The sequence below is a fragment of the Choloepus didactylus genome, chromosome 9 (assembly GCF_015220235.1).
Source record: "Choloepus didactylus isolate mChoDid1 chromosome 9, mChoDid1.pri, whole genome shotgun sequence".
NCBI classification, from domain to species: domain Eukaryota; kingdom Metazoa; phylum Chordata; class Mammalia; order Pilosa; family Megalonychidae; genus Choloepus; species Choloepus didactylus.
In genome coordinates this window covers 100533708-100557550 of record NC_051315.1, presented here as the reverse complement: position 1 = coordinate 100557550, position 23843 = coordinate 100533708, and the positions used below count along the sequence as shown (strand labels likewise).

Here is a 23843-nt window from a genome sequence, read left to right as displayed (position 1 = left end):
CAATCTTCCTGGAATTCCAGGTTGATAATACTTTTCAAGAACTCACTGAGTTTTCTCTTGGTGTTCAGTTTCCAAGTAAACATTGGAAGTGATTTTTACAAGTATATGAGAAAGAGCAAAAAGAAACACTAAAAAAAAAAAAAAAATTAGAGGAAAACTTTAATCGGAAATACTTAGGTGCTGATTTAAAACTTATGTCCATAAAGATGTATTGAATAAAGAAATTTGATAAATAAAAATAAATTTGAATGGTGGGGGCAAATTTCTTAAATCTGTGTGTAACAAATATTTATGGGTGAAATAATATGATATCTGGAATTTGCTTCAGACTAATCTGATGGCAGGAGAAGGATGAGTATAGATGCAAAGAATTGGCCATGAGTTGATAATAGTAGAAGCTGGTTGAAGGATACACAGGGCTTTATTATATGATTCTCTCTACTTCTGAATTTGTTTGAAATTTTCCATAATAAAAAAATGTTTTAAAATCTGTTGGTTAAACATCTTAGAACTGAGGTATTTAATGAATTCATCACCACATATCCTTAAATTAACCAGCTTGCTAAATTCAGTACCTCTTTGTCCTCAAAAATATAATTAATATCCTTTCAGATCTGAGTATTCTTTGAATTCCATAATGACAATTCAGTAAAAAACATTTCACAAGCATTAGAACTATTCATTCTTTCGATAAATGCCGTATTGAGTGTGCGATGTGTGTTCCGTTGGGCTGGGTTTTGGAGGCATGCAGAGAACATGGCATGCTCCTTACTCACAAATAATTTACAGTCTAGTGAGACAGACAAGCAATTACACAGTTCTGTTAAAGGGTCATAGGAGCCAGGATAGAGGGCTTGTACACAGAGCTCCAAGACAAGATATTATTCATAGGAGTGATGGACATTGTAGGTGAGAAAAAAAGAAGTTCCACAATTTCTAACATATAGGAGAGCTCTACATTGAACTCTAAAGCACTGATTTATGCACTTCAATATTAGAATATACTCAGCTGTAACATGCTTCTTTGGTTATGACCATATATCAAACCTTGGTCAATTTTCCAGACTTTTTTTCCTTAATAAATTAATCATTAGGCAAGAGGAAGCTTCATGAATAACTTAAAAATATACATGTAGTATTAATTTTTAGGACACCGTCTCTGGCATATCCTAAAGAAGGTGATATGATTGTTAAGGAAATGGCACTAATGTTGACTAGCACTAGGCCGGCAATCTACAGATCTCATTACTTCATTCTTTTTATAATGAGAAAACCAAGGTTCAGAAAAGGTAAGTAACTTTCCCAAGGCATGTGGCTATTAAGAGATAAAGCCAAACATGAACCCAAATATTTCTGACTTGAAAATCCATCACTACTTCTTCCATATCTGTAGTCCTCAAAGCTTTTTATGGCATAGCTCTCAAAAGAAATCTTGAAAAAATTTAGTATCTGCATCATTAAAGAAGGCTCCCCCAAAACTGGTATTCTGAGTTGTCCCTTTATTTGCTAACCTTGAAGTCCCTTACAGTTGGAGCAACAAATCACTGTTAAATTAGGGTGAGGGAAGGATACACCTGTTTTTATAAGATGTCAGAAGAAGGGCTGTTGTACAGAGTAGTGGGAAGGATACCATAGTGGAGCTTCCATCTCAGGAGCATTCCTAGGCAGATGAGGTTTGCAAAGGTGCACTTGAGGGTCTGACTGAATCAAGCTTAGGTACCCAAACTCCAGCTATGCCATAGCTTACCCCATTCAGAAGATGACGCTAAGAGTTATGCCTTGAGATATTCTTTCATCTCGAATGCAAATTAAGTACATACTTCTCTCTGAACTAAATAGGAAAACACTAAAATCTAAATCACAAGATTTTTAAATACAATTGGAAGACCTGAATCATAAGACTGCTTTACTTAAGCGTAATCCAGCATTTTCTCTCCTAGAGGAGTAAAACTAAAGCACAGCTTTAGGAGAGAGGAAACATTTTAAGACAATAAAATTCTACATCCTAAAGAAATCAGAATAACTTTTAAGAATTAAAAACCAGAAGATTAAGCTGATTCTGCTGTGAGACTTAAAACAATGAACATAAAAGCAAAATGCCACATATATCCACAAAATGACCCAGAAATTAGATCTAAAAGAATACTTAAATTATCCTCCTATCCACCTTTCTTTCTGACATCTCTACATATTACTAGTCTTCCCTTGTTATTAAGGACATCTTCCTAATGCTGATAAGGAGACCATCCTGCTCTCAATATCAGCATACAAAACCACTCAGCATGCATTTTAACATGGTATTTACCAAATCAGCCAGCTGTGAATTCCATCCTTTCTGCCCTGATTCTTTTGGCTTTGTTGATTTTTTCATACGATATACAAGTCATCCTCACAGGTTTTCCAATGTGGAAAACACTGCACTTCAAGATTTTTTTTACCACTATACCATTTTTAGTTGGATTTAGAGATGTGTATACTGTAAGAAAAGCCTAGTGTCCTCCATAAAGTAGGCATGCTGTAAATATGTATTGTTTTGTGCAGCTCTCCCAAATACATGTATATTCATAAGAACACTGGCAAAGCTTTTTGAAGAAACTGTCTGATGAATTAAAGTAATGTAAAATACCTCCAAAACTGAAGAAGCATAGCAAAAGTCTGAAGTAATGCTACAGCTTCATATATAAGGATGAGCAACTGACCTACCATGTGAGGTATTTCTCTAGTGGGAGCATCCACCTACCCTGGTCAACAACATTCACATGCCCTGGAGGAGGCATCAAAGGAAGTGTTATTCCCATGTTAGTGGGGCATGTGCTGCTCACAGGTTACTCTTCTAAAAGAGTTACTTGTTTTTAAGGTGCTGGGGTTTAGAGGTGTAGATTAAGCATTACATGCCAGTTTTTCTTTGTATATAAGCAGTTGCCCACTCCCTCTCTTCCAAGGAATAACAATTGCATTCAGGACCTTGACCTTATCAATGCCAAACTCTTACCAGTTGAGTTAACATACTCTGACACCACATCCAATCTGCATGCATTTAAAGATTTCCCGCATCTACATCCGTGATCTGTAGATCCTGAACATTGGCCTCATGGAAACACCCATGGTAGGTGAGTCCCTAATACAGTTTAGCCTCTTTCCTACTTTTTGAATCTGTTTTGTCAGGTAAATTTACAGAAAAAGAGAGATTTCCAAAGAACATAGTCTAAGTAAGCCCCTAGCTTTCATCCATCTGGCCAAACTCCAGAACTGTCCAACCTGTGTGGAAGAACATGGAGACTTCTCCCAACACACTTGACCTTTTTAATTGATCTTTGTCATTTTGCATTACGTTGCAATCCATAGCACCCTTCATCTAAGGACCTAAACTTGTTGGGGTGTGGACTTTTTTCTTTGTCTTGCCACTTTCTACACTTCTTTAAGCTTCACATGAAGCTTCAAATGGCTAATTGTAGCCAAACCCTAATGTATGTTTTTTAAAAAAAGAACCTGCTTTAATTATAACATGTAGAATCCTTTCTTTCCATAGAAGATGCTGAGATGCATAATTTTTTTTATCACAACTTGAACAGCCCAGTAAGAACTGTGTTTTCTGTTGCCCTGTTTCCCTTTGATTTGCCCGCTTAGCCTGAAGCATACAGAAGGTTCCATGGAGGCCAAATGCAGGGGTGGTTTTGCTTAAAATTGTTATCACATATATGGCTAACAAATAATCATACCCCAAATTTGCCAGTAACCTTACAAAGGCTCTTCCATTTTTCTGGGGAGGCAGTTGTAGTTTGTAATTTTTCGAAGGAGAGTTCCACGTTTAGGCAGGGATATTTTGTGGGGGACAAGGAAGTGGGGTGAGGAAGGCAAGAAACAAAATTCCAGAAGAGAAAGGGAGAGAGAGACACTGCCCAGAAGCTGCTGCTCTTTGGCTGTGGCCTATTTGTTTAGCCTTCTTTTTTTGTGAGGCCTTGCACAAACAGAGTGAATACCTGGATTATGCTCTCATCTGGACTCAATACACATACATTACATACCCTTTTCTCACTAATCAGCCTGACACATTCCTTTGTTGGTAAACGGTTCCAAAACAAACACTGTCAGTGCACCTAATTAGCAGGTTTGTGGGCTGCGCTTGGCAGTCTTGTTACATCCTGTTCAACAATAGAGAACAACAGCCTTAGCTAGGTCAGGCTTAAGGGAGAGGATAGCTTCCCCCAATGTATATACGCTTTTTTAATGATATTTCCTTTCTGTGGCTTTTCTTGGGAAGCAGCCACTCAGTGAGTATTGTAATGAGGTGTGGGATCCTAGAAACAGCTAGAGGAAATTTGGACTCTTCTTCTTAGGTGCCTTTTCTGAGGAACCATGTGTTTCAGTCTGTTTATTCTTTTCTTTCTGTCCTATTGTAGAAGAGCATACTGAGGAACTTTCTCAGTGGCTCACTACACTGATGGTGGAGGTTAAGATTCATGCCAGGGTTGTAGAATCATAAACTAAGAGAGATGCAAGAGACCACGGCAACCATATAGCCATTTGGGGGGCAGGGTGGGGGATGAAGCCCAGAGAGCTCACATATTTTGTGAGTGGCAGAAGAAGAGTGGCGACTTAAAGAGAGAAAGTTTAGCTCTTCTTAGACTATATGACTGTTCACTCCTAAATGTATTGTCAGTGGCGGTTTTCCTTAAAATTCTTAAGCACAATACCAATTTTTTTGGCTTTTAAACTTTTGTCAAAGAGTCACTTGGTAAATAGTATTTCACCTTGGCCTGGTAGCTCCTATATTCGCATGTCAAAATGTTTCAGAATGTCTACCAACACAGAGGAGACTTTTGTGAAGCCCTCAGACTGACCTGACCCTTTATGCCATTAAACCACTTGATGAATAAGGTGCATTTCTAAACACAATCCTAGCTGTTGATGCTGCCATTGTTTTTTGAAGCCATTTGGTCACTTGAATAGATAGCTGCCATCTCCACCTAGATGCGTTTCTTACCAGGCTTGTATTTAGGTTTCTGGTTAATGTTGTATTAATCATCTATATCCTTAAACATTTCAGACAACCTTTTTTGTTGTTGTTTAGAGAGGGAAATGCTCATCATTGTTTAACTCATTTTAACTCGTTTATAAAATTAATTGATGTTCATAATAGAAAATTTGAGAAGTACACAAAAGTATAAAGAAAAAAATCCTCCGTAATTTATTCTTTATTTCTTACACATATATGTACATATATATTTTAATGCAATTTTATTGAAATATATTCACATACCATACAATCTGCGTATATATTTTTAATAAAGTTGGGATCACATTGAATACATAATTTTATGTCCAGCTTTTTTAACACACATTATATTGCAACCAGGAAAATAACACATGTAATCTATAACTTTTATTGCTGCATACTTTTAAGGGAAAAAATTTTAATTGGCTCTAAAACTATTGAGATCCATTTAATAAGTAGAGGCAGCCTAGTCCATGAAAAGATCACTGGACTGGGAATAAAGAAGTCTAGATGTCATTCCTAATTCTGCCACTAACCTGCTGTGAGAACTTTGACAAGTCACTGCCCCTCTGGATCTACCTAACAAGTATAGGACACTGTTCTAAGCTCTTACTGACAAAAAAAGTAAGAGCTTTGCTTCAGCTCCATTTCCTAATCGTCTGTTTGATGGTTTGTGCCACGATGTTTGCAATGATGTTGACCAATTTTGATGCAGTTTACCCAAAGGAACTAAGAAGCAGATTCAAATTGAGATTCAGCCCACCATTTTGAAATAATAATAATAATAATAATAATAATAATAATAAAGTAAGCTCCACAAGGAAATGAGCTTTTTCTGTTTTGCTTATTGTTCTATCCTCTGAATCTAAAACAGCATATAGTAAGTAAATGCTCAATATATACTGCATGAATGAATAAATATTTTGCTTTATTTTAATTTTTCGAATCTGTAGTTATTAACATATTTTCTTTTGTTTAAAATGGCTTTTAAACTAATTTCAGGGAAATTATTTAAGTAGACATAACCAAAATGTGACTTTCTTGAGTGATGGCTAATATTCCACCATACTTTAGGGACAGATACGTTTTACTGTGCAAATGGAGACTTTACTGTCAGGAGAGAGATGATGTCAAAAATTTGAGCTTTGCTAAACTACTTAAATAATTTAATTTTCAAAACATCTTTTAAGTCATTTTTTAGCGTGTACTTTTTCCTTCCCCAGGGGATTGTAAATAAGTAACCCAAATACACAATAGGGAAGAGAAAGAGTATTTACCTTTCCACGCAAAAAAAATGTTGACTTTTCAGACTGAGCAGCATGTTCTGAAATTAACTGTTTTATGCTTTAGAATTACAAAAGGTACAATGGTCTCTTGGTTTTGTCAGAATACATTTATGATATTTTGAGACTTTTTCCATCAAATTAGTAATGGGAATACAGATAGTAATATCTTGCTAAAGTCATCTTTTTAAAAAAAACTTTTAAAAACCAATGAAAATTAGAATTTTAAAAATGAAAACCAATGAAAGAATCATAAAGGAAAAGACAAAGAGATTTGAATAATCAAATAGAAGCACTTAAAATAGAGATAAAGGGGCAGTAGATAGATACTCACACTTCATACTAAAGTTGCCATTTGAACTGAATTATACCAGAACATATTGCTGGGGGGAGCTTAGCAATCATCTCTCCATCACTCCCACCTCCAGCATCCCCCTCCCCAACCCCGTGGAAGCCAATCTCCCCATCCAACATCACACCCATCACTAGTGGGAGATTCAGCTGCTGCATCCCAGTGCAGACCCCTTTCTGCTTCACCCTGTTGTCACAGCACTGGTCCTGAAACTTTTATGCATATTCATAATGGAAACAGAAGTTCCAAATAATGTCTCAGTGATTGAAAGGGGCTACTAAAACACGCACTGTTAAGGTCTTTTTCCCTCATTTGGTGTTAGTATATATGGGGTTTAAAGGTGATACATGCATGGTTCATGCAAAAGTAGGATAGTTTTAATTATTAAAATATTATACATTATTAAAAATTGATCATGTTTCCTAATTTTATTAACATGTAAATACTCAGTCCACTGGTTCAACACACCAAAGTTGTACAATTCCTTTATCCCTTTTAAAGATGGAAAAAATCTGAGATATTCAAGAAGTCAAAAATCTAAAGCCAGGATTAAGTCCTTGACCACAGGAGGTGTTTATACAGGTACAGCTCATTTTAAATAAGCCTTATAAATGAAACTATAATTAAATCAACTAATTTAATTAGTTGATTGATTATATATATTCTAAAATTTTTTTTCAGTTAACAAGAAGATGGGCAGTAGTAAACTTCTTCAATATAGAATTTGACCTCTCAACTTATATACACACACACACATATATGGGTAGACTCTTTTTACTGGAAATAAAATTATTTTATAAAAAAAATGTAATGCTAGCATAGAAATAGATTAATAGAACAGGATTTCAAAAAGTGCTGAATAGACCCAAGTAATATGGAAATTTATTACATGATAAAGGTAGCATAGCAAATTGGTAAAATAAAGGATAGATCATTCAATAAAAGGAACTGCAAACTAGTTAGCCATTTGGGGAAAAAAATAATGCTGGATCTTAGCACATTTACTGTACAACAAGATAAATTCCAGACCAGTTAAAGATTTAAATATATATATAAATAAAATCCATAAAGAACTGGGAGAAATGATGGGTGAATATTTTTATAATCTTAAGGAGCGGAAGATTTTTCTAAGCTTGATGCAAACCCAGAAGTCATGGAAGGGAAATGCTGTTAAATACATTAAAAATGTTAAATGCTTAAAATTCTATACATAGAGTCAAATGCAAACTAAACTGAGAGAAATATTTTCAACACATGTGACAAAGTATTAAATTCCTTAATATGAAAAAAAGGTTTTAAAACCAGGAAGTTAAAGTCTAAGAACACAATAGAAAATTGAACCAATTTACTGAAAAAAATATGTAAATGACCAATAAATACATGAACAGCTCATTATTACTTGTAATTAAAGAAAACAAAATAAAATGAGATTTTTACCTATTAGATATGAGGGAAATATTAATAGATATAAAATCTAAAGCCCTATATAAAAATATTAGTTAATATCACTTCCTAGTTTCATTTCTCTAAGTCTGTATTTTTGTTCTAAATACATTATGTGAAAAATAAGAGCACTGCTGTCTTTGGAAACGATTAGCCTAGAATGGTGGTTCTCAAGCTTTTGTATTCATCAAATAAAATCCACTGGAGTGCTTGTTAAAACAGATGGCTGGGCCCCACCCCAGAGTTTCTGATTCAGTAAGCTGGGGAGAGGGACCCAGTGATTTGCATTCCTAACAAATTCTCCGGTGACGCTGATTTTGCTGGTCCAGGAACCACACTTTGAGAACCACTGACTTAGAATAGATTTATGTTAGAAAATTATGTAATATCATCTTGTTAAGGAGACAAATAGGGGGACAGTCTAATCTGATGAAAACCAGTACAAAATTTGTAGACAAAGCACTTTGGGTTTTATTTGAATGTCTTTCTCCTAAATATACATCAATAACTTATTCCTACGCAAATAATATTAACATGCTGATCACAAGATCAGATTTAGCTTATCTTTTTATCTTTTCGCATTTTTGAATGTACCCATGCTTGAAATTTTCTTTTATTTTGACTCCCTTGTGTCTTAGTACTTTAAGGAGCTGAAATATATGTTAAATAGAAGTGAGTCCCATTCAAAGACTTAGGCATGTAACATCCTGGTAAATTATTATTTCTTTTAAAGAGGCTTCAAAAACGTGACAGTTAAAATTTTCAGTTTTATATAAAAAGGTAGAATTAATGAAAGTAAATATGTGTCAAGATTATTTTTTAATATCTGTGTTGTCCTAATAATATTTTCATATTCTCTACCTTTCTTTTAGATGTACAAAGACATTTCTGAACATCTTTTGGACTTTGGGATATTTTGAACTACTTTAGGAATTTTTAAAGAAAACCATTGCTCTTATTTATAGTTCTCTAGGACCACAATTATAGTATATTCCAGCTTTTACCAGAAATTGTAGAAAAATTTTAAATCCTCCTTTACTTTTTCTCATAGGACTTTTCCTAAAGTAATCCCAAGAAAAGATGAATATTTGCTTCTTGTGAATTGCATTAACTGCCAGGTGAACAATAAAATAAATATTTAGGAGTGTCAGACATTTTCAGTTTTTCCCTATTCTCAGAAGTTCTGTCACCATCATCAAATTAGCAAGAAGCATTTTTAAGCATTTGCACTAAAGATAACAGCCAGTTAAGGTCCCCAGCAGGGCAGCAAAATTAACAAATGATATTAATTAACCCTTGTTTACATTCTATTTCAAAGCCAAGATTTTAAGTAAAGTTTTTGTCAAAGGTATTAGCTGAGCTTGGTTTACAAACTAAAAGTGCAAGACCTGTGAAAGTCAAATGCATTCAGGAAAAACCTTCCTTAATTAACTCTGGGGATTAAAGGGTAAATAAAAGATCCTTGTGGAACATACCAATTGTTCTTCCCATATTAGGGTCTTAGCAGGTATTTAGGTATGTGCTGAATAACGCAAGGGACCATGTGGCTTCTAAAGGGGAAAGAGGGCCAGATTTCAAGTCAGAAGACTGGAATCAAGTCCAAAATTGATCACCAACTTACTAACTCTGGGACCAGAGTTTTGTTTTTGTTTTCTTATTAAAAGTGGGAAAATAATTATACCTAGTTCAGAAAACGTTGTTGTAAGGATTAAAAAAGATAATTTATGTAAAAACACGGACAAAGGGCCACACAAATGTCTAATTTAAATGTTATCTAATTTTACAAACTGACTCTTCCTGTATTTGCCTTTACCATTCAAAACTATTGGAATAGCTTTACAAGGTAACACATAGACACCTAAATCTACCAGACATTTGGCCAAAGCAGCTGGATCTTTTCCAGTCTCATACAATTCCAACCAAATCATATGGATTCTTTTGTTAGCCCCACCCCACCTGCCTTTTCACAGTCAGAAAAAAAAAGGGGGGGGGGGGGCAGGAATCACAAGAAACAATCCCAAATGTGATATGCCTGAATGTAGTCCCTTTTTTGCTCTGCAAGGATCCATGGTTCTGTAATTCAGTATTTCCAGACCCCTTTCTTCTGCCTCCCCATCCCACCTCTTCTGGAGCCCTTTCATTGCTGAGCAGAACAGAGAGGGGCATTTGGAGAGTCCGGATTTCTGGTAACCCTGGTGCAAGGCTTGACTGGAGCCAGTGTTCCTCCAGGCAGTGTCTATGAAACGTGGACTCAGTCCACAGCCATCAGCACCAACCATAATCTGTTTCTTATTGAAATTGCATGTTAACCTTTCTTTATTTTAACCCTCTTACTCCCCCCAAAAGAATAGCTCTGTTAGATCTTATCATTTGTTAAAATCATGTGCAATTCGTTTTACCTTGGAGCATTTAAGTTACATGTTCTATGTATTCTTCTGAACAGCACACATATACACATATCAATATAAGTACACAAATAGCACATATGTACACATGTAGACCTAAAGCATACACGATATGGGCTGATTTTCTATTTAAGCAAATTATAAATTGTTTGCTTATCTTCACTTACACAATAACAGAAGAAAGCACCAAGCCAAAACATTAAAATAACCAATTCCCAATAACCACCTCCTTTAGCTAAGAGATTTAAATAATCATCTTGGTTTCTTGAAAGAACCAATAATAGCTAGTGGTCATGTGGGTGCCTAACATAGTAGCCATACACAAAACCACACTCGCATGCCTGATAACCTGCACTTATTTCTGCACCCCACCCTTTTCATTGTGGGCTCTGCATAGTGGAAATCAGCCAAAGTTCTGCCCTGCTCTGTGAGATTGTCCTTTCACTTGTCAAAGATCCAGCCAAACTGAAGCGTGAATTTCAATCCAAGTGAAATATCTGAGATCATTGCCTGAGCCAAAAATAAAAATGCAGCAGAACCCAACATGAAGACAGCAGAAGCATTTCAATGACCTCAACTTGGGGCAGGGGCCGTTAGCAGTTTCCTGTGACCTCCTTGTGTGCAGCTAGAATCTGGAAGAGTGCAGACAAAGTCATTGAGCCTGTCTCTAATTGGTCTCACATCATCAGCATTCCAGAACAGGAAACCGTCTGCAGCCAGAAATTCTTGCTTCCTTGCCGTAACATTTGAGAAGCTAACCTTTTCCCCCTGCTCATATTTAGTTCGGTTACTTTGTAGCAGGTTAGTTTTCTTGATTTTGGTAGAAAATCATGTCTGTCCCATCTCTTGGCAATTGACTATTAGATCTCGAGGCTATAAACTTCTCCCTTGCTTGCCATGGGTCAGTTAAGCTAATTTTTAGGTCAAAGACTGTAAAATGTTTGGAGTCTCATTCCACGGTGTATTTACATAGAATTGGATTTGTAATGCCCCAATATAGTGGAGCTGTCCCCTGCTCCTCTCCCAAGGCTCACACGGGTAATTAGTGCCACAGTCCCCCAGAGCTTTCAGAGAAGCAGAACTCAAGTCCCTCTTTCCTAATCCCACATTCTAGGATGTATCCAGTGCTAATGTGTACCTGGTTCATTCCCATGTGACTGTCCCAGTTGTTAAAACACAAAAATACTTCCATATGGATTGATAAATGGTTACCACCTCACCCCCACCCCAGAAAACCTCCCGCAACATTTAACAATTCTATATTTTTCTTGGAGTGGGTGAGTGCTGATGAGGGTTGGGGGGGGGGGGGTTGGAGTGTAAAAAGGGATCCTTTGTGTTTATTTGAAATTTTATGAGACAAGGATAGAGGCAGCTCCTTATGGCCACACTCCTGATAGAGCTGTGTGGGCCAATTCAAATAAGCTGTTTCATAGCTTGATTAATCAGTGCAAATAAAAGTGAACTTAAAAGTAATGCTTTAACCCTTAAGGCTCAGCTCTGTCCAACCCACTTCTGTCAATGTGAGGCTTTTTGAGACGGAAGACAGCAAAGCTACATTCTTGCACAGACCTTGGGACAAGAAAATTTGGAAAGAGAAGGATAAACCCTGAATAGCTTTTTTCTCCCCACACAAAATCAGCAAATTGGAAGGAATCTTAGATAACATCTTATCCAACCTGCTCTTTTACTTCTGCAGAAAGAGTGAGGCTCAGAGATAAAGTGACCTGACCAAAATCCCCATGAAGCCAGATCCCATCTGGGCCAAGAACTCAGGGCTCCTCACTGTTGCTGAGCCCTCCTCTCTGCAGCAAGCAGCCTCCTTGATATTTTACTGATCTTTTCATTGTAAAGCTTTCTGAAACCTAACAGCTTCACAGGAATGAAAGCAATTTCTTTTACAAAGCAAATGCAAACATTTTGGGCTTTAATTTGTTGGGTGGCCTAGGTAAGGTGTGAAGAAGCAGAGGACACCAGAGAACAGCCCAGAGGTTCTTGGCCAGAGAGCAAGTAAATGCAACTGAGGTCAACCACCAGGATGGATTTCCGGTAGAATTGAAAAATCAGGATGAGTTGATAAAAAGTTATGGTTTTTAGAACTATAAGACAGCACATTCATGCTGCTTCAAGCCACCAAGTTTGTGGTAAATTGTTACAGCAGCAATATGAAACTAATACAGTCCAAAAGAATAGATGACAATTTTCATTTTTTCACACCCACACTAATAGAGTATCACCATTTTTCATCATTTTCTTTTAAGTCTGATGAGTAAAAGACATTAGCTCATAGTTTTAATTTGCATTTTAAAGTTTATTAGTCAGATCAGTATTTTTTATGTTTGTTTGCTATTTGAACTTTTTTCATTGGCTAATTGCCAAGTCATATCTTTCTTTTTTTCTGTGTATGTTTGGATGTGCATGTTTTCTGTCTTAATTTGTAATATTCATTATATACTAATGAAATCAACTCTTTTGCCATAAAACAAATTTACAGTTATTAATCCTACTCAAACTCTTCCAAAAATTGAAGAGGAGGGAAAACTACCTAACTCATTCTATGAGACCGACATCACCCTGATACCAAAGCCAAAAAAGAAAATTTCAGACCAATTTCTAAATGAGTATAGATACAAAAATCCTGAACAAAATACTTGCAAATCAAATCTAACAGCCTATTAAAAGAGTCATACACCATGATTAAGTCAATTTTATCCCAGGTATGCAATGGTGGTCAACACAAGAAAATCGATTAATGTAGTTTACCACATTAACAAATCAAAGGGGAAAAACCACATCATCTCAATTGATGTAGAAAAGGCATTTGATAAAATCCAGCATCCTTTCTTGATAAAAACACTTAGAAAAACAGGAATAGAAGGAAATTTCTTCAACATAATAAAGGGCACATATGAAAAGCCAGCAGCTAAATGGTACTCAATGGTGAAAGACTGAAAGCTTTCCCTCTAAGATCTGAAACAAGACAAGGATGTCCACTGTCACCACTGTTATTTAACATTGTGCCTGAATTTCTAACCAGAGCAGTCAGGCAAGAAAAAGAAACAACATTGAAAAGGAAGAAGTGAAACTTTCCCTATTTGCAGATGATGTGATCCTATGTATAGAAAGTCCCAAAAAATCTACAACAAACCTACTAGAGCAAATAAATGAGTTCAGCAAAATGGCAGCATTCAAGATCAACATGCAAAAATCAGTAGTGTTTTTATACCCTAGTAATGAGCAATCTGAGGAGGAAATCAAGGATAAAATTCCATTTACAATGGCAGCTAAAAGAATCAAATATCTGGGAATAAATTTAACCAAGGACATAAAGGACTGGTATGCAGAAAACTACAAAACGTTGCTAAAAGAAATCAAAGAAGACCTAAATAAATGGAAGGACATTCCGTATTCATGGATTGGAAGATTAGATATCATTAAGATGTCAGTTCTACTCAAATTGATTTGCAGATTCAACACAATCCCAATCAAAATTCCAACAGCTTACTCTGCAGAAATGGAACAGCCAATTATCAATTTTTTTGGAAAGGTAAGGGGCCCCAAATAGCCAAAAACATCTTGAAAAAGACTCACATTTCCTGACTTTAAAGCATATTACAAAGCTACAGTGGTCAAAAGAGCATGTTCCTGGCATAAAGATAGACACATTGATCAATTGAACTGAATTGAGAATTCAGAAATAACCCATGCATTTATGATCAATCAATCTTCGATAGTTTTCCAAGTCCCAAGACTGTTCACTTGGGACAGAACAGTCTCTTCAACAAATGGTTCTGGGAGAACTGGCTATCCATATGTACAATAATGAAAGAGGACCCTTATCTCACACCCTATACAAAAATTAACTCAAAATGGATCAAAACCTAAATTTAAGAACCAGGACAATAAAACTCCTAGTAGAAAATGTAGGGACGCATCTCCAAGATCTTGTGGTAGGCAAGGGTTTTTTAGACTTGACACTCAAAGCACAAGTAACAAAAGAAAAAGTAGATTAATTAAAAACTTTTTGCATCAAAGGACTTTGTCATGAAAGAGAAAAAAATACCTCCTCAATGGGAGAAAATATTTAGAAACCACATATCCTATTAGGGTTTAATATCTAGAAAATATATGAAATCCTACAACTCAACAATAAAAAGACAAACAACTCAATTTAAAAAGTGGACAAAAGACTTGAATAGACATTCCTCTAAAGAGGAAATACAAATGGCTAAAAAGCACATGAAAAGACACTCAACATCACAAGCAACTAGGGAAATGTGAATCAAATCCACAATGAGATATATTTCACATTGGAATGGCCACTATTACAAAAAAAAAAAAAAAAACTACAAGTCTTAGAGAGGATGTGGAAAAATAGGACACATTCATTTCTGGTAGGAATGTAAAGTGGTGCAGCCACTTGGGAGACAGTCTGGCGGTTCCTCAGGAAGCTAAATATAGAATTGCCATATGATCCAGCAATTCTTTTACTAGGTATATTCCCAGAAGAACTGAAAGCAGGAACTTGAACAGACATTTTCACGTGACGTTCATAGTGGCATTATTCATAATTGCCCAAAGATGGAAGCAACCCAAGTGTCCATCAACCGATGAATGGATAAACAAAATGTGGTATATACATACAATGAAATATTATTCAGCTGTAAAAAGGAATGAAGTCCTTGTGCATGTGACAACATGGATGAACCTTGAGAACATTATGTTGAGTGAAATAAGCCGGACACAATAGGACAAATATTGTATGATCTTACTGTTAGGAACTAATTATAATAAGCAAGCTCATAGAGTTAGAATCTAGAATATAGGTTACCAGGGGATAGATTGGGGTTAGAGAATGGGGAGTTGATGCTTAATTTGTACAGGATTTCTGTTTAGACTGATGGTAAAGGTTTGGAAATGAATGGTTGTGATGGTAGCACATTATTGTGCATATTTTATGTATGCTCTAATCAACAGCACTGAAGTTTTCAGTGGTTAAAAGAGGAAACTTTAGGATGTATATATTACTATAATAAAACTTAAAGGAAAAAAGTTAGTTACTTAACAATGCACGTAATCAGGTCATGGGTATTGACTTCTTAATGATGGTCAAAATGTTTTTAGAAGCCACTGAATGCTTAGTGCTGGTGAGTTTCAGCTATTTTAATCAAATGATGTGTTAAACATATATATTTGTAAAAATTATGTACACTATGCTGGACCTTATTGGTTGCTGAGAGTATAAGTAAAGTATAAGGTGGCACTTGCAAATTCAGTTTCAGGAAGGGGCTGTCTACGGTACTCATGCATACCCCCTCTGTTAGATCCTTTCCAGATAGACGGTTCTCAACCAGGGCAATTTTGCACTCCCCTCCCCCTGCCCAGGGGACATTTGGCAGTGTCTAGAGTCCTTGTTGATTGTCACAACTGGGGGAGGGGGAAGATTCCTACTGGTGGAGGCCAGATATACTGCTAGACATCCTACAATGCACAGGACAGCCCCCCACAATAAGAGCGATCTGACCTGAAGTGTCAGTTGTATAACGTTGAAATCACTGGATTAAGTGGAACAATGAATGTTTTCAAGGAAAAAAACAGAAAAACTTATTGGATGGCTTTGCTCAGTAGCAATTGCATTCTTTATGACTCTGGAAAGGGAGGATATACAAGGTCTCTGTTTTCTGTGGTGTACTGCTTATGGCTGGAACTGGATGACTCAGAAATGAGGCTGCTGGCTTTCATTTGATTTAGCCCTTAGGAACACTGAAAGTACATTTCTCTTTCATTACCTGTTGTAATTTTCAGTAGAAAATTCTCTTCCATTTCAGCAGATATGATTGCCATGGTAGATTTGCCTTATATAAAAGATGTGTTCCTTAAAAGTTGGGTGGCCAATATTTTAAATACAGGCCAATGAATCTTTTTAAAGTGAAAGGTCTTTTTTTAAATACTTTTATTCTCAAAGAGAAACATGCCCATATATTGCATTTTTAAAGGTAATACTCTATTTTTCTTGCACAGTACATTTTTATTACAGAGCTCCATATATTTTATGTAAGCAAAAAGTTTCTTTTTCTCCTTTCTTTTCCTGCCCTTATTCTTTCCTTTAAAGAGAAAATGGGGGAAACAATTAACAGTAGAGTCTCTGAATTTGGGAAGGTCATTGTTTGAGCAATCTATCCATTACACAGTTCAAAAGATGCCTGCTGGGTTACAAATTGTTAGAAAATAGGACTTGGTTCTATTTTGAAATCATTAATTTTTTTATCTCATACTTTTTTCAGTTACTGACCTTTGGCTAGAAAGAGCAGGTGCACTCGATCCCTCCATCACCACGTGGGTAATTGTTGCACTAGAAATATCCGATAAGACTCAATATCTTCCCTCACTGGGGTCCTGGTATCAGTAGAGATAAGGGAGTGGCACTGAAGGAACCCAGCATTTTTTTCTCCTTATCAATCACTGCCCGAGGGCAACATCCTAGGGGTATAAATCACTGACTAACCAAGCAGGGCAAAGGGGGCAGGAAGGAGGAAATTTATTTGATAAAGCCACCATTAGTGTCAGTTTAGTGATAGGAGGTTTTGATGTGTGACCTAGTGGGGACAAAGCCACTGCCACTGAGGAGGGGCTGGCCCAGACAAGAGAGGACTGGGAGACCTGGGCCTGACCTTCATCTCCATTGAGAAGAGGAGGGGAGTTGGGGGAAGGAGATGCTGGAGGTGAGCTCCGCCATGTTGACTGCCCTGGCCAGGGTAGCATCAATCTCAAGGAAGCAGGTGCTAGAGGCCCCAGTGAGAGGTGGGGTCACACTCACCTTCTCTGTAAAGCACTTTATCTTTGCAGGGTCCTTCCACATACACTCGCCCATTCTAGTCTCATAGCCACCAGGTAAGAAGAAAGGAGGCCTTCATTTAACAAATGAAGAAACCAGAGCACCAAGTGAGTAAATAACTTGCCCAGAATTGGCCAGCTGAACAGAAGAATTGTGTTCTGAACCAGGTATTCCAACTCAGAGCCCTGCATTTGCCCTCACAATGGTACAGGGCTCTGGCTCAGATGACCAGGCCTCAGCCAGCAGCATGGCACCAAGGAACAGCCTTGGCTCGGCCACCAGGAGTCCTGGGTTCTAGTCACCACTCTGTCTTCAACTTACCGTGTCCCTGAGAGACGATCTCATGAAGTCTCAGTTTCCTCATCTATGAAATGAGAGGGTTGACTGAGATGTCCTCAGGTCACTGTGGTGACGGGGAAGTCAGGTTGCAGTGAAGATGCCCAGAAAGTGAGCAGGCAGTCTGAGGGGCCCACTGGGAGGAGCAGCTTTAGCCTTACCACTAAGCACTTGTCATGTGCCAGGAACTGTGTCAAATGCTGGATCGCTTATCTCATTTGAGCCTCACAACACCCTGTGAGGTGGGTATTAGTGTTATTTCCATTTAACCTATAAGGAAACTGAGGCTCCAAGAGGTAAGGTAACTGACTCAAGGTCATTCAGCCAGTAAGTGATTTGAAGCTGGGGTTTGAAGTCAAGCTGTCTAACCCCTTGCCTGCTCTCCTCAGCTGGAGCAGAGACTGCTGGGTGGAGTGAACTTCCTCTCTCACAGTCTCTGAGCTGGTACAACCACCAGTGTCTCTCCCTGCTTTTACCTTCTGCCCAGCATACAAGGGTGGGTAGAAAGATCCTCCTTTCGACCAACACCCCAATCCTGAGTGGTACCAGGGGCAAGTCAGTGGCCAGGCTAGGCCACAGGGACCTAAAGTCCATCCCACATCCAGGACTGAAACCTAAGATACTGTTGGAAAATGCAGTGTATAGATGAGCCCTTGAGGTTCGGTTCCCTCGTAGCCCTCTGCACCGGGTCCGAGCTGTACCCTCTCTGGATGGTGCTGGTTGAACAAAATCACACTAGTGAGATTCCCTGGGTTCCTGGGATGAGGTGAACTCACTTGTCACTCACATGTGAAAGGATGAGAACTTAATCCACATCGTCAAGCCACCTACTCCAGCATTTTTTTTTGTACTTGTCAATTAGTCATTATTAAAAACTTTGCAATAAAAACAAGCCGTTCAGACTTCTGTGCAGGCTCCCACTATTCAGAACAACAAACAAGTCATCCACCTGGAATGTCTCCTCTCTATTAATTACAATATCTGTTGTGTTGTTTAAAAAAAAATAAAGTTTTCTTCCACACTTGCTCATGTTTTATTGCTCCCATTTATGTTCTAAAGGTAGATTCTTAGATGGGAGATTTTGCCTGATTTTGTAAACTTCACAAGAATAACAGATGACAGGATATAATTTTAAAAATGAAAATCTGTCATTTTATCTTTTCAAACTGTCAAATAAAGGCAGTAAGTTAACAGGGAACCACTCAGTTCATGTTAACTGAAGTCGAAAGCTACGTTTTCACAGATGGAAGTTGTAACTCTGGCATTGTCATGTGTATGGAGCATTTTGGGCTGGTGAGGCACTTCAATCTCATTTTCTGTCTCTTTACCCTAGAATTATTGCCCATACTTACTTTCAATGCAGAGGGGACTAACACAGGCCTCCTAGTGTCCATTGTCACCATAATCATGAAGTTGCTAGTGAACTGCTGATTCCATTACACCCATTAGCCATAAGCCTCTCTCCAGTTCAGTTCTAATCAGAAAGAAAAAAAAATTGTTTTTCAAGTGAAATTCAACCTGGAGCGTTTTGGAAAAGAAAACAGCCCATTTCTGAGTCATTTCTCTTCCCAGTGGTAAGGTTGTCCAGAATAACATTTGCTCCCCCGGCTGCACCAGAGACAAGTGGCTCAGGCTGCCAGAAGCCCACTTCTGGTGTTTATGTCTTTCAGATTTCAGTCTTGCTCATCATATCCATGGTTGGATTTTGCAGGTGTGAAAGCTGTGGAGCCGTTTTCCATTCTGAATGCAAAGAAAAGGCAGTCCCTTGCCCGAGATGCGTCCGCAGAGAGCTGCAGAAGAAGCAGAAGTCTTTCTGGCGGAGGCTGAACATGGACGAGAGTCTGGAGGAGGCCTGCAACCTGTTTGAGCTGTCCTACCAGAACACCTGACTCAGGCAGGGGCCCGGAGGCCAGAGAGTCAACTACTGATGCTCCGTCAGCCCTCTAGTGGCTTCTGAACAAGCCGGTTAGACCCCTTTGGGAGAAGAGCGTGTCTAATCTTCAGCTAGATATAGATATATATTTCTATAAATACATACGTACCTATGCATCCTGTATGTATGCTCTGTATAAATTGTTGTCTAAAAGGTCCGTGGAGCCTCTGTGGCTGGAAAAACCTACCAATAGCTGGATTATACTTAACCATGAATTTCAGCTGCTTGCTCCCAAGCAAAATGCAGTTTACACTCAATGCTTTATAGTTTGGCCCCCTTTTTTTTTTTTTGCTCTCAGGGGCCATTTTATTACATAGGACACAGGATGAGGCATTTCCTGCCTCACTTGTATCATTGTGGGGAGGGACGGATGTTCTCTTTCATTGAGAGAGCAGCACTTTGGTTTATTTTTGTGTTATTTATTTTTAGCCTTTGCAGAGGCTGAGGTAACTGAGGCAAGATCCATCATCATCTATTTCATAAGAAAATCTTCAAAACACAGGAATGACTCCTGGCTCCTTCCAGGACCGTCAATGGCTTTGTGTCTCACCTCCAGTTCTACCACGGAGGTGGGATTGCCTAAAGAGCCAAATGGCCCTGAAACCAGGAGCACAAGCTCCCACTGACAGAAAGCATGCACCCCTGATTTATGAGGAGAGGTGGTTCTGGTTTCAAAGTTGATCTCAGAAAGTTTCTTTTTCCTGAGAAAAGAAGAGACCTCTGCAACAAATAACTGCATGTTGTCAGTGTGTTTGCTGGTACAAATCCCAGTGCCCGCGTAATGATTTGACTCACCATCGTATTTGCCAGGTTGTAAACAAGGCTCTGTCAAGAACAATTTTCCAAAGGTTTTATGGGTGATATTTATGATTTCTCAGTGGTGCTGGCCTGAGTAAACTTCCTGGAATTGCTGATAAATACATCAGCTAGCAGACTGGTAGATAGGGTCAGTGGTACATCCACTCCAAGAGACACTCTTATGTTTCATTGGATCCTGCAGTTCTTACCTGTTCATTGGAAATGTTTAATGTCTTACTGCTCTTCGCTGCTTTCTCCTTTGGATGCTTAATTTGTCAATTTAAGCACTTCTCTCACATTTTAAAAATTGTTTTAAAGATCAGAGTAGCATGGAACTTCAAAATACCAACTTTAAGCTATTAAGAAAATACCAAACTTACAAATATAACTAATTAATGAGTTAAATCTAATATTGTTTAAAATATATATATATATAATTGCCACCTTAAAGCAAAACAAAAAGTGCTAAAATAAATAATGTAATAGAAATAATAAATATAATTAATTGCTTTGCCATTTGGCAGGATTGTGGGCTCCCACTGCAGTGACCTTTGAAGAGCCAATGTAGAAGTCACTGTGACCAAAATGGCAGGTAGAATAGTACTGGAGACCTGTTGGCTCCCATTCCTTCTACCTTAATTCTTTCTAGAACAGAAAAATATGCTTATATTGAAACAGTCCACAATCAACTCTCTGAGAAGATCCTGTATGTTTCACCACAGAGCAGGTGCCCTCAGTGCCGTCATGGTTTGGTAGCTTCACTGCTTTTAGGATATAAAAAATCAGCGGCCCGCAAAGTACTGTACATGGTACCTTTAAGTCCATCTCTCCTTTCTCCCACACTTTGGTCCCTCTGCATCCCAACTAATGATACTTCTGTTCATTGCAAGACATGCCGTTTGAGCCTGACGTTTGTGTGGACTCTTAGAAGTGAGTATTTTACCTCTCGACCCACACCAGTTCCTTTGGCCCCAGACCACACACACATTTCAACTTAGTAGCTCACCATCATGCATTTGTTTTCTGATTATACAGTAGCTGTAACCAAGGCATGAAATTTTATTAAGAGGCCAGGTCCCCCAAATAGTGAGCAGCTTCATTTAAGAAAAAAAAAGGCCAGGGCCTATTCATGAGACACCTCATGGTGCCTTTTACTCTTGGAAAAAGAGGTCGACTCTCCCTCAAGCGTAGTTATAGAGATGTGGCACACAAAAGAAAGGAAAAGGGTGGAAAATTTCAAACAAGTGCTTGGCAAACAGGCAAACAAATTTTATCATCTCTTCTTTCCTCCTCCCCTTCGTGAAATACAGTATTTATATTTTCCAGCTTCAGAGAAGATAGCAGAACATGATCTTTCATGAGAGAATTATAGACCAGCTTATTATAAAACAGATGTGCTCCAATGGCAAAGTGCCTTCTCCCTCCACCCCCAGCTCCTTGTCATCATAGCTTACTTTTGCCTTTGCTATAATTAATGTATCTGTGATTCCAACTGTCAGCAAGGCCATCCCAGCACACTGCATTTGGAGACCTAAAGTACAGGACCGTCTCCTCCCCTGCTAACAGGGTTCATTTTCTGTACAAAATTCCCTGTCCCAAGGTACATGCACCCTGGATCAGACCTGCCAGGTGTCAAGGGTGGAATTTGGGATACCTGCTCTAAATGCGTTTGATTTCATCGATGCCCATTTAGAGAGCCCTGCTAAATATTAGCAGTTCCTGTGAAAGCCTAAGGAGAGTTTTCCACCCACATCATTTACTGCTTATTTTTCAAAAGGGAAAAAACCTAGATGTGCTATCACAGTCAGCTACCCAGAACTGGAACTGTATCCCAGCTGCTTCTGTTTTCTCTCCTTTTTGAACATCCCTGACGGCCTGCTCGCTGCCAGCCACAGGCCTCCACTGACGCTCTCGGCTACCACTGCCAAAATCTGACAGGACGGAGTGGAGCCTGCGTAGGAGTGAGGTCTGCCGTGAAAATTCAGAATTGCTGTTCAGCCCAGAACATCTTAGAGCATATGAACACCCTTACTGTTTTCAACCCTAACAAATTACAAGGTGCCCTGTTAGGTAAATTGTTCCACTGCTTAGAAACTGTCGAAACTAAGGCAAATCTGTGGATTACCACCACTTTGCCTCATGTTCCATTTTTCATCCCATATTAAATATGTTACACATAAAGCATATAAGAAAATGGCCAATTAATCTCCTGGAGCTGGCAGCTGACCCCGGGTAACCTCTTTTCATTGAAAGGCCCATTCCCTGGTCTAACGCTTGAGGAAATCCCTCCTAGCAGTGCCAGAAACTCAAGTGTGAGACAGTCCAACCCTGGTGAAATGTTGGCATCTAACCCTGCAGTAAAGAAGCTGGTTCTTAAAATAGATCTCAGTGTGTACCACTGCAGGAAGGCCACAAAGTACTTAAAAAGCAGTCAACTGGAATGGGAGTAACATTCTTTCCAGGGCTGCTTTACCCAAAGTTGAAAGTCTTTTTATATGAACATCATGTAAACTCTCATCTTCCCCAGTCTCTTTTAGGGGTGATTAGCTGGAAGGGTAATGGCTCTTTGATTCTTATAGACTAGGCCTCCATCAAAAAGGGAATATAGCTAGTGCTTAGGATTTGTGGCTTTCAACCCAATGGTGTCCTTCAGACTCCTGAAAAGGGACTGTGCTGTGATTTCCTTCAGCTACAATGAGAACAGAGGAGTTTCTATCACTCTAGGAGCCATATCCAGGCCTTGCTAAGCTAAAGCCCACCCACGGCACCCCCACCTCATCCCCAGCCCCACCTCACCCCCACCCCCACCCCCACCCCACCCCTGACAGCATCCTGCTTCCGTTTGTCTCTCTGCATGTGTACACACTGCACATCCACACAGGGTATTTCCTGCCCGGGCCACTTCGAAAAGGTGTGGCTTTCAAACCTGTGGGTGTGTTCTCTACCCAATGGCCAAAAGGGTCATGTGTAAATTAATTTATAAGGGCAAGACTAACAAGCTGCCACACCGAGCACTGCCTGCAAAAGGTTAGGTGAGGAAGTAGAGGTACATTCTGTAATTTTGGTTAAAGCCAATGCTGCTGTTAATATGTTTGTGCAGAATTATTTATTTCCACAGATCTACCGCACTTTATTGAAATAACTAGATTATGAAACAAATCTCCAACTCCTGGTTCTAATTCTACCTGAAGTCAACACAGAGGTTTTTGTTTTGTTTTATTTTTCCTTTTTTGTTTGTTTGTTTTTGGTTTTTTTACTTCTCACAGAAGAGAAGAGATGTGTGCAATTCTTAGCCTTTTTATTAAGTTTTCTGCCTCACTTCTTTTCTCACTCTGAAATAAGTGAAAAAGTGGAGAATTGGAGGCAAGACTAAAGAAAACGAACACCTTCCTCCTTGGCATGAATTGAATCGTTACCTGTACTCTCTGTTTTCCTTTTCTTGGTACTTGTTAACAACAGGGTACT

At 38.4% G+C, this 23843-nt stretch overlaps 1 protein-coding gene across 4 annotated transcripts in view; it reads left to right on the top strand.

Annotated features, from left to right (window-relative positions):
- PLEKHM3 (pleckstrin homology domain containing M3) overlaps nucleotides 1-23159 on the top strand; it is a 259523-nt gene extending 236364 nt beyond the window's left edge. For 3 of the 4 annotated variants that reach the window (XM_037848979.1, XM_037848976.1, XM_037848978.1), the window contains exon 8: nucleotides 19359-23159. In XM_037848979.1, coding sequence (XP_037704907.1) covers nucleotides 19359-19536 — 178 coding nt within the window. In that variant the 3' untranslated portion in view covers nucleotides 19537-23159. Of the gene's footprint in view, nucleotides 1-16760; nucleotides 16960-19358 lie in introns of those variants that run through there. The other variant, XM_037848980.1, reaches the window with a different exon arrangement.
- The last annotated feature ends 684 nt before the right edge of the window (nucleotides 23160-23843 follow it).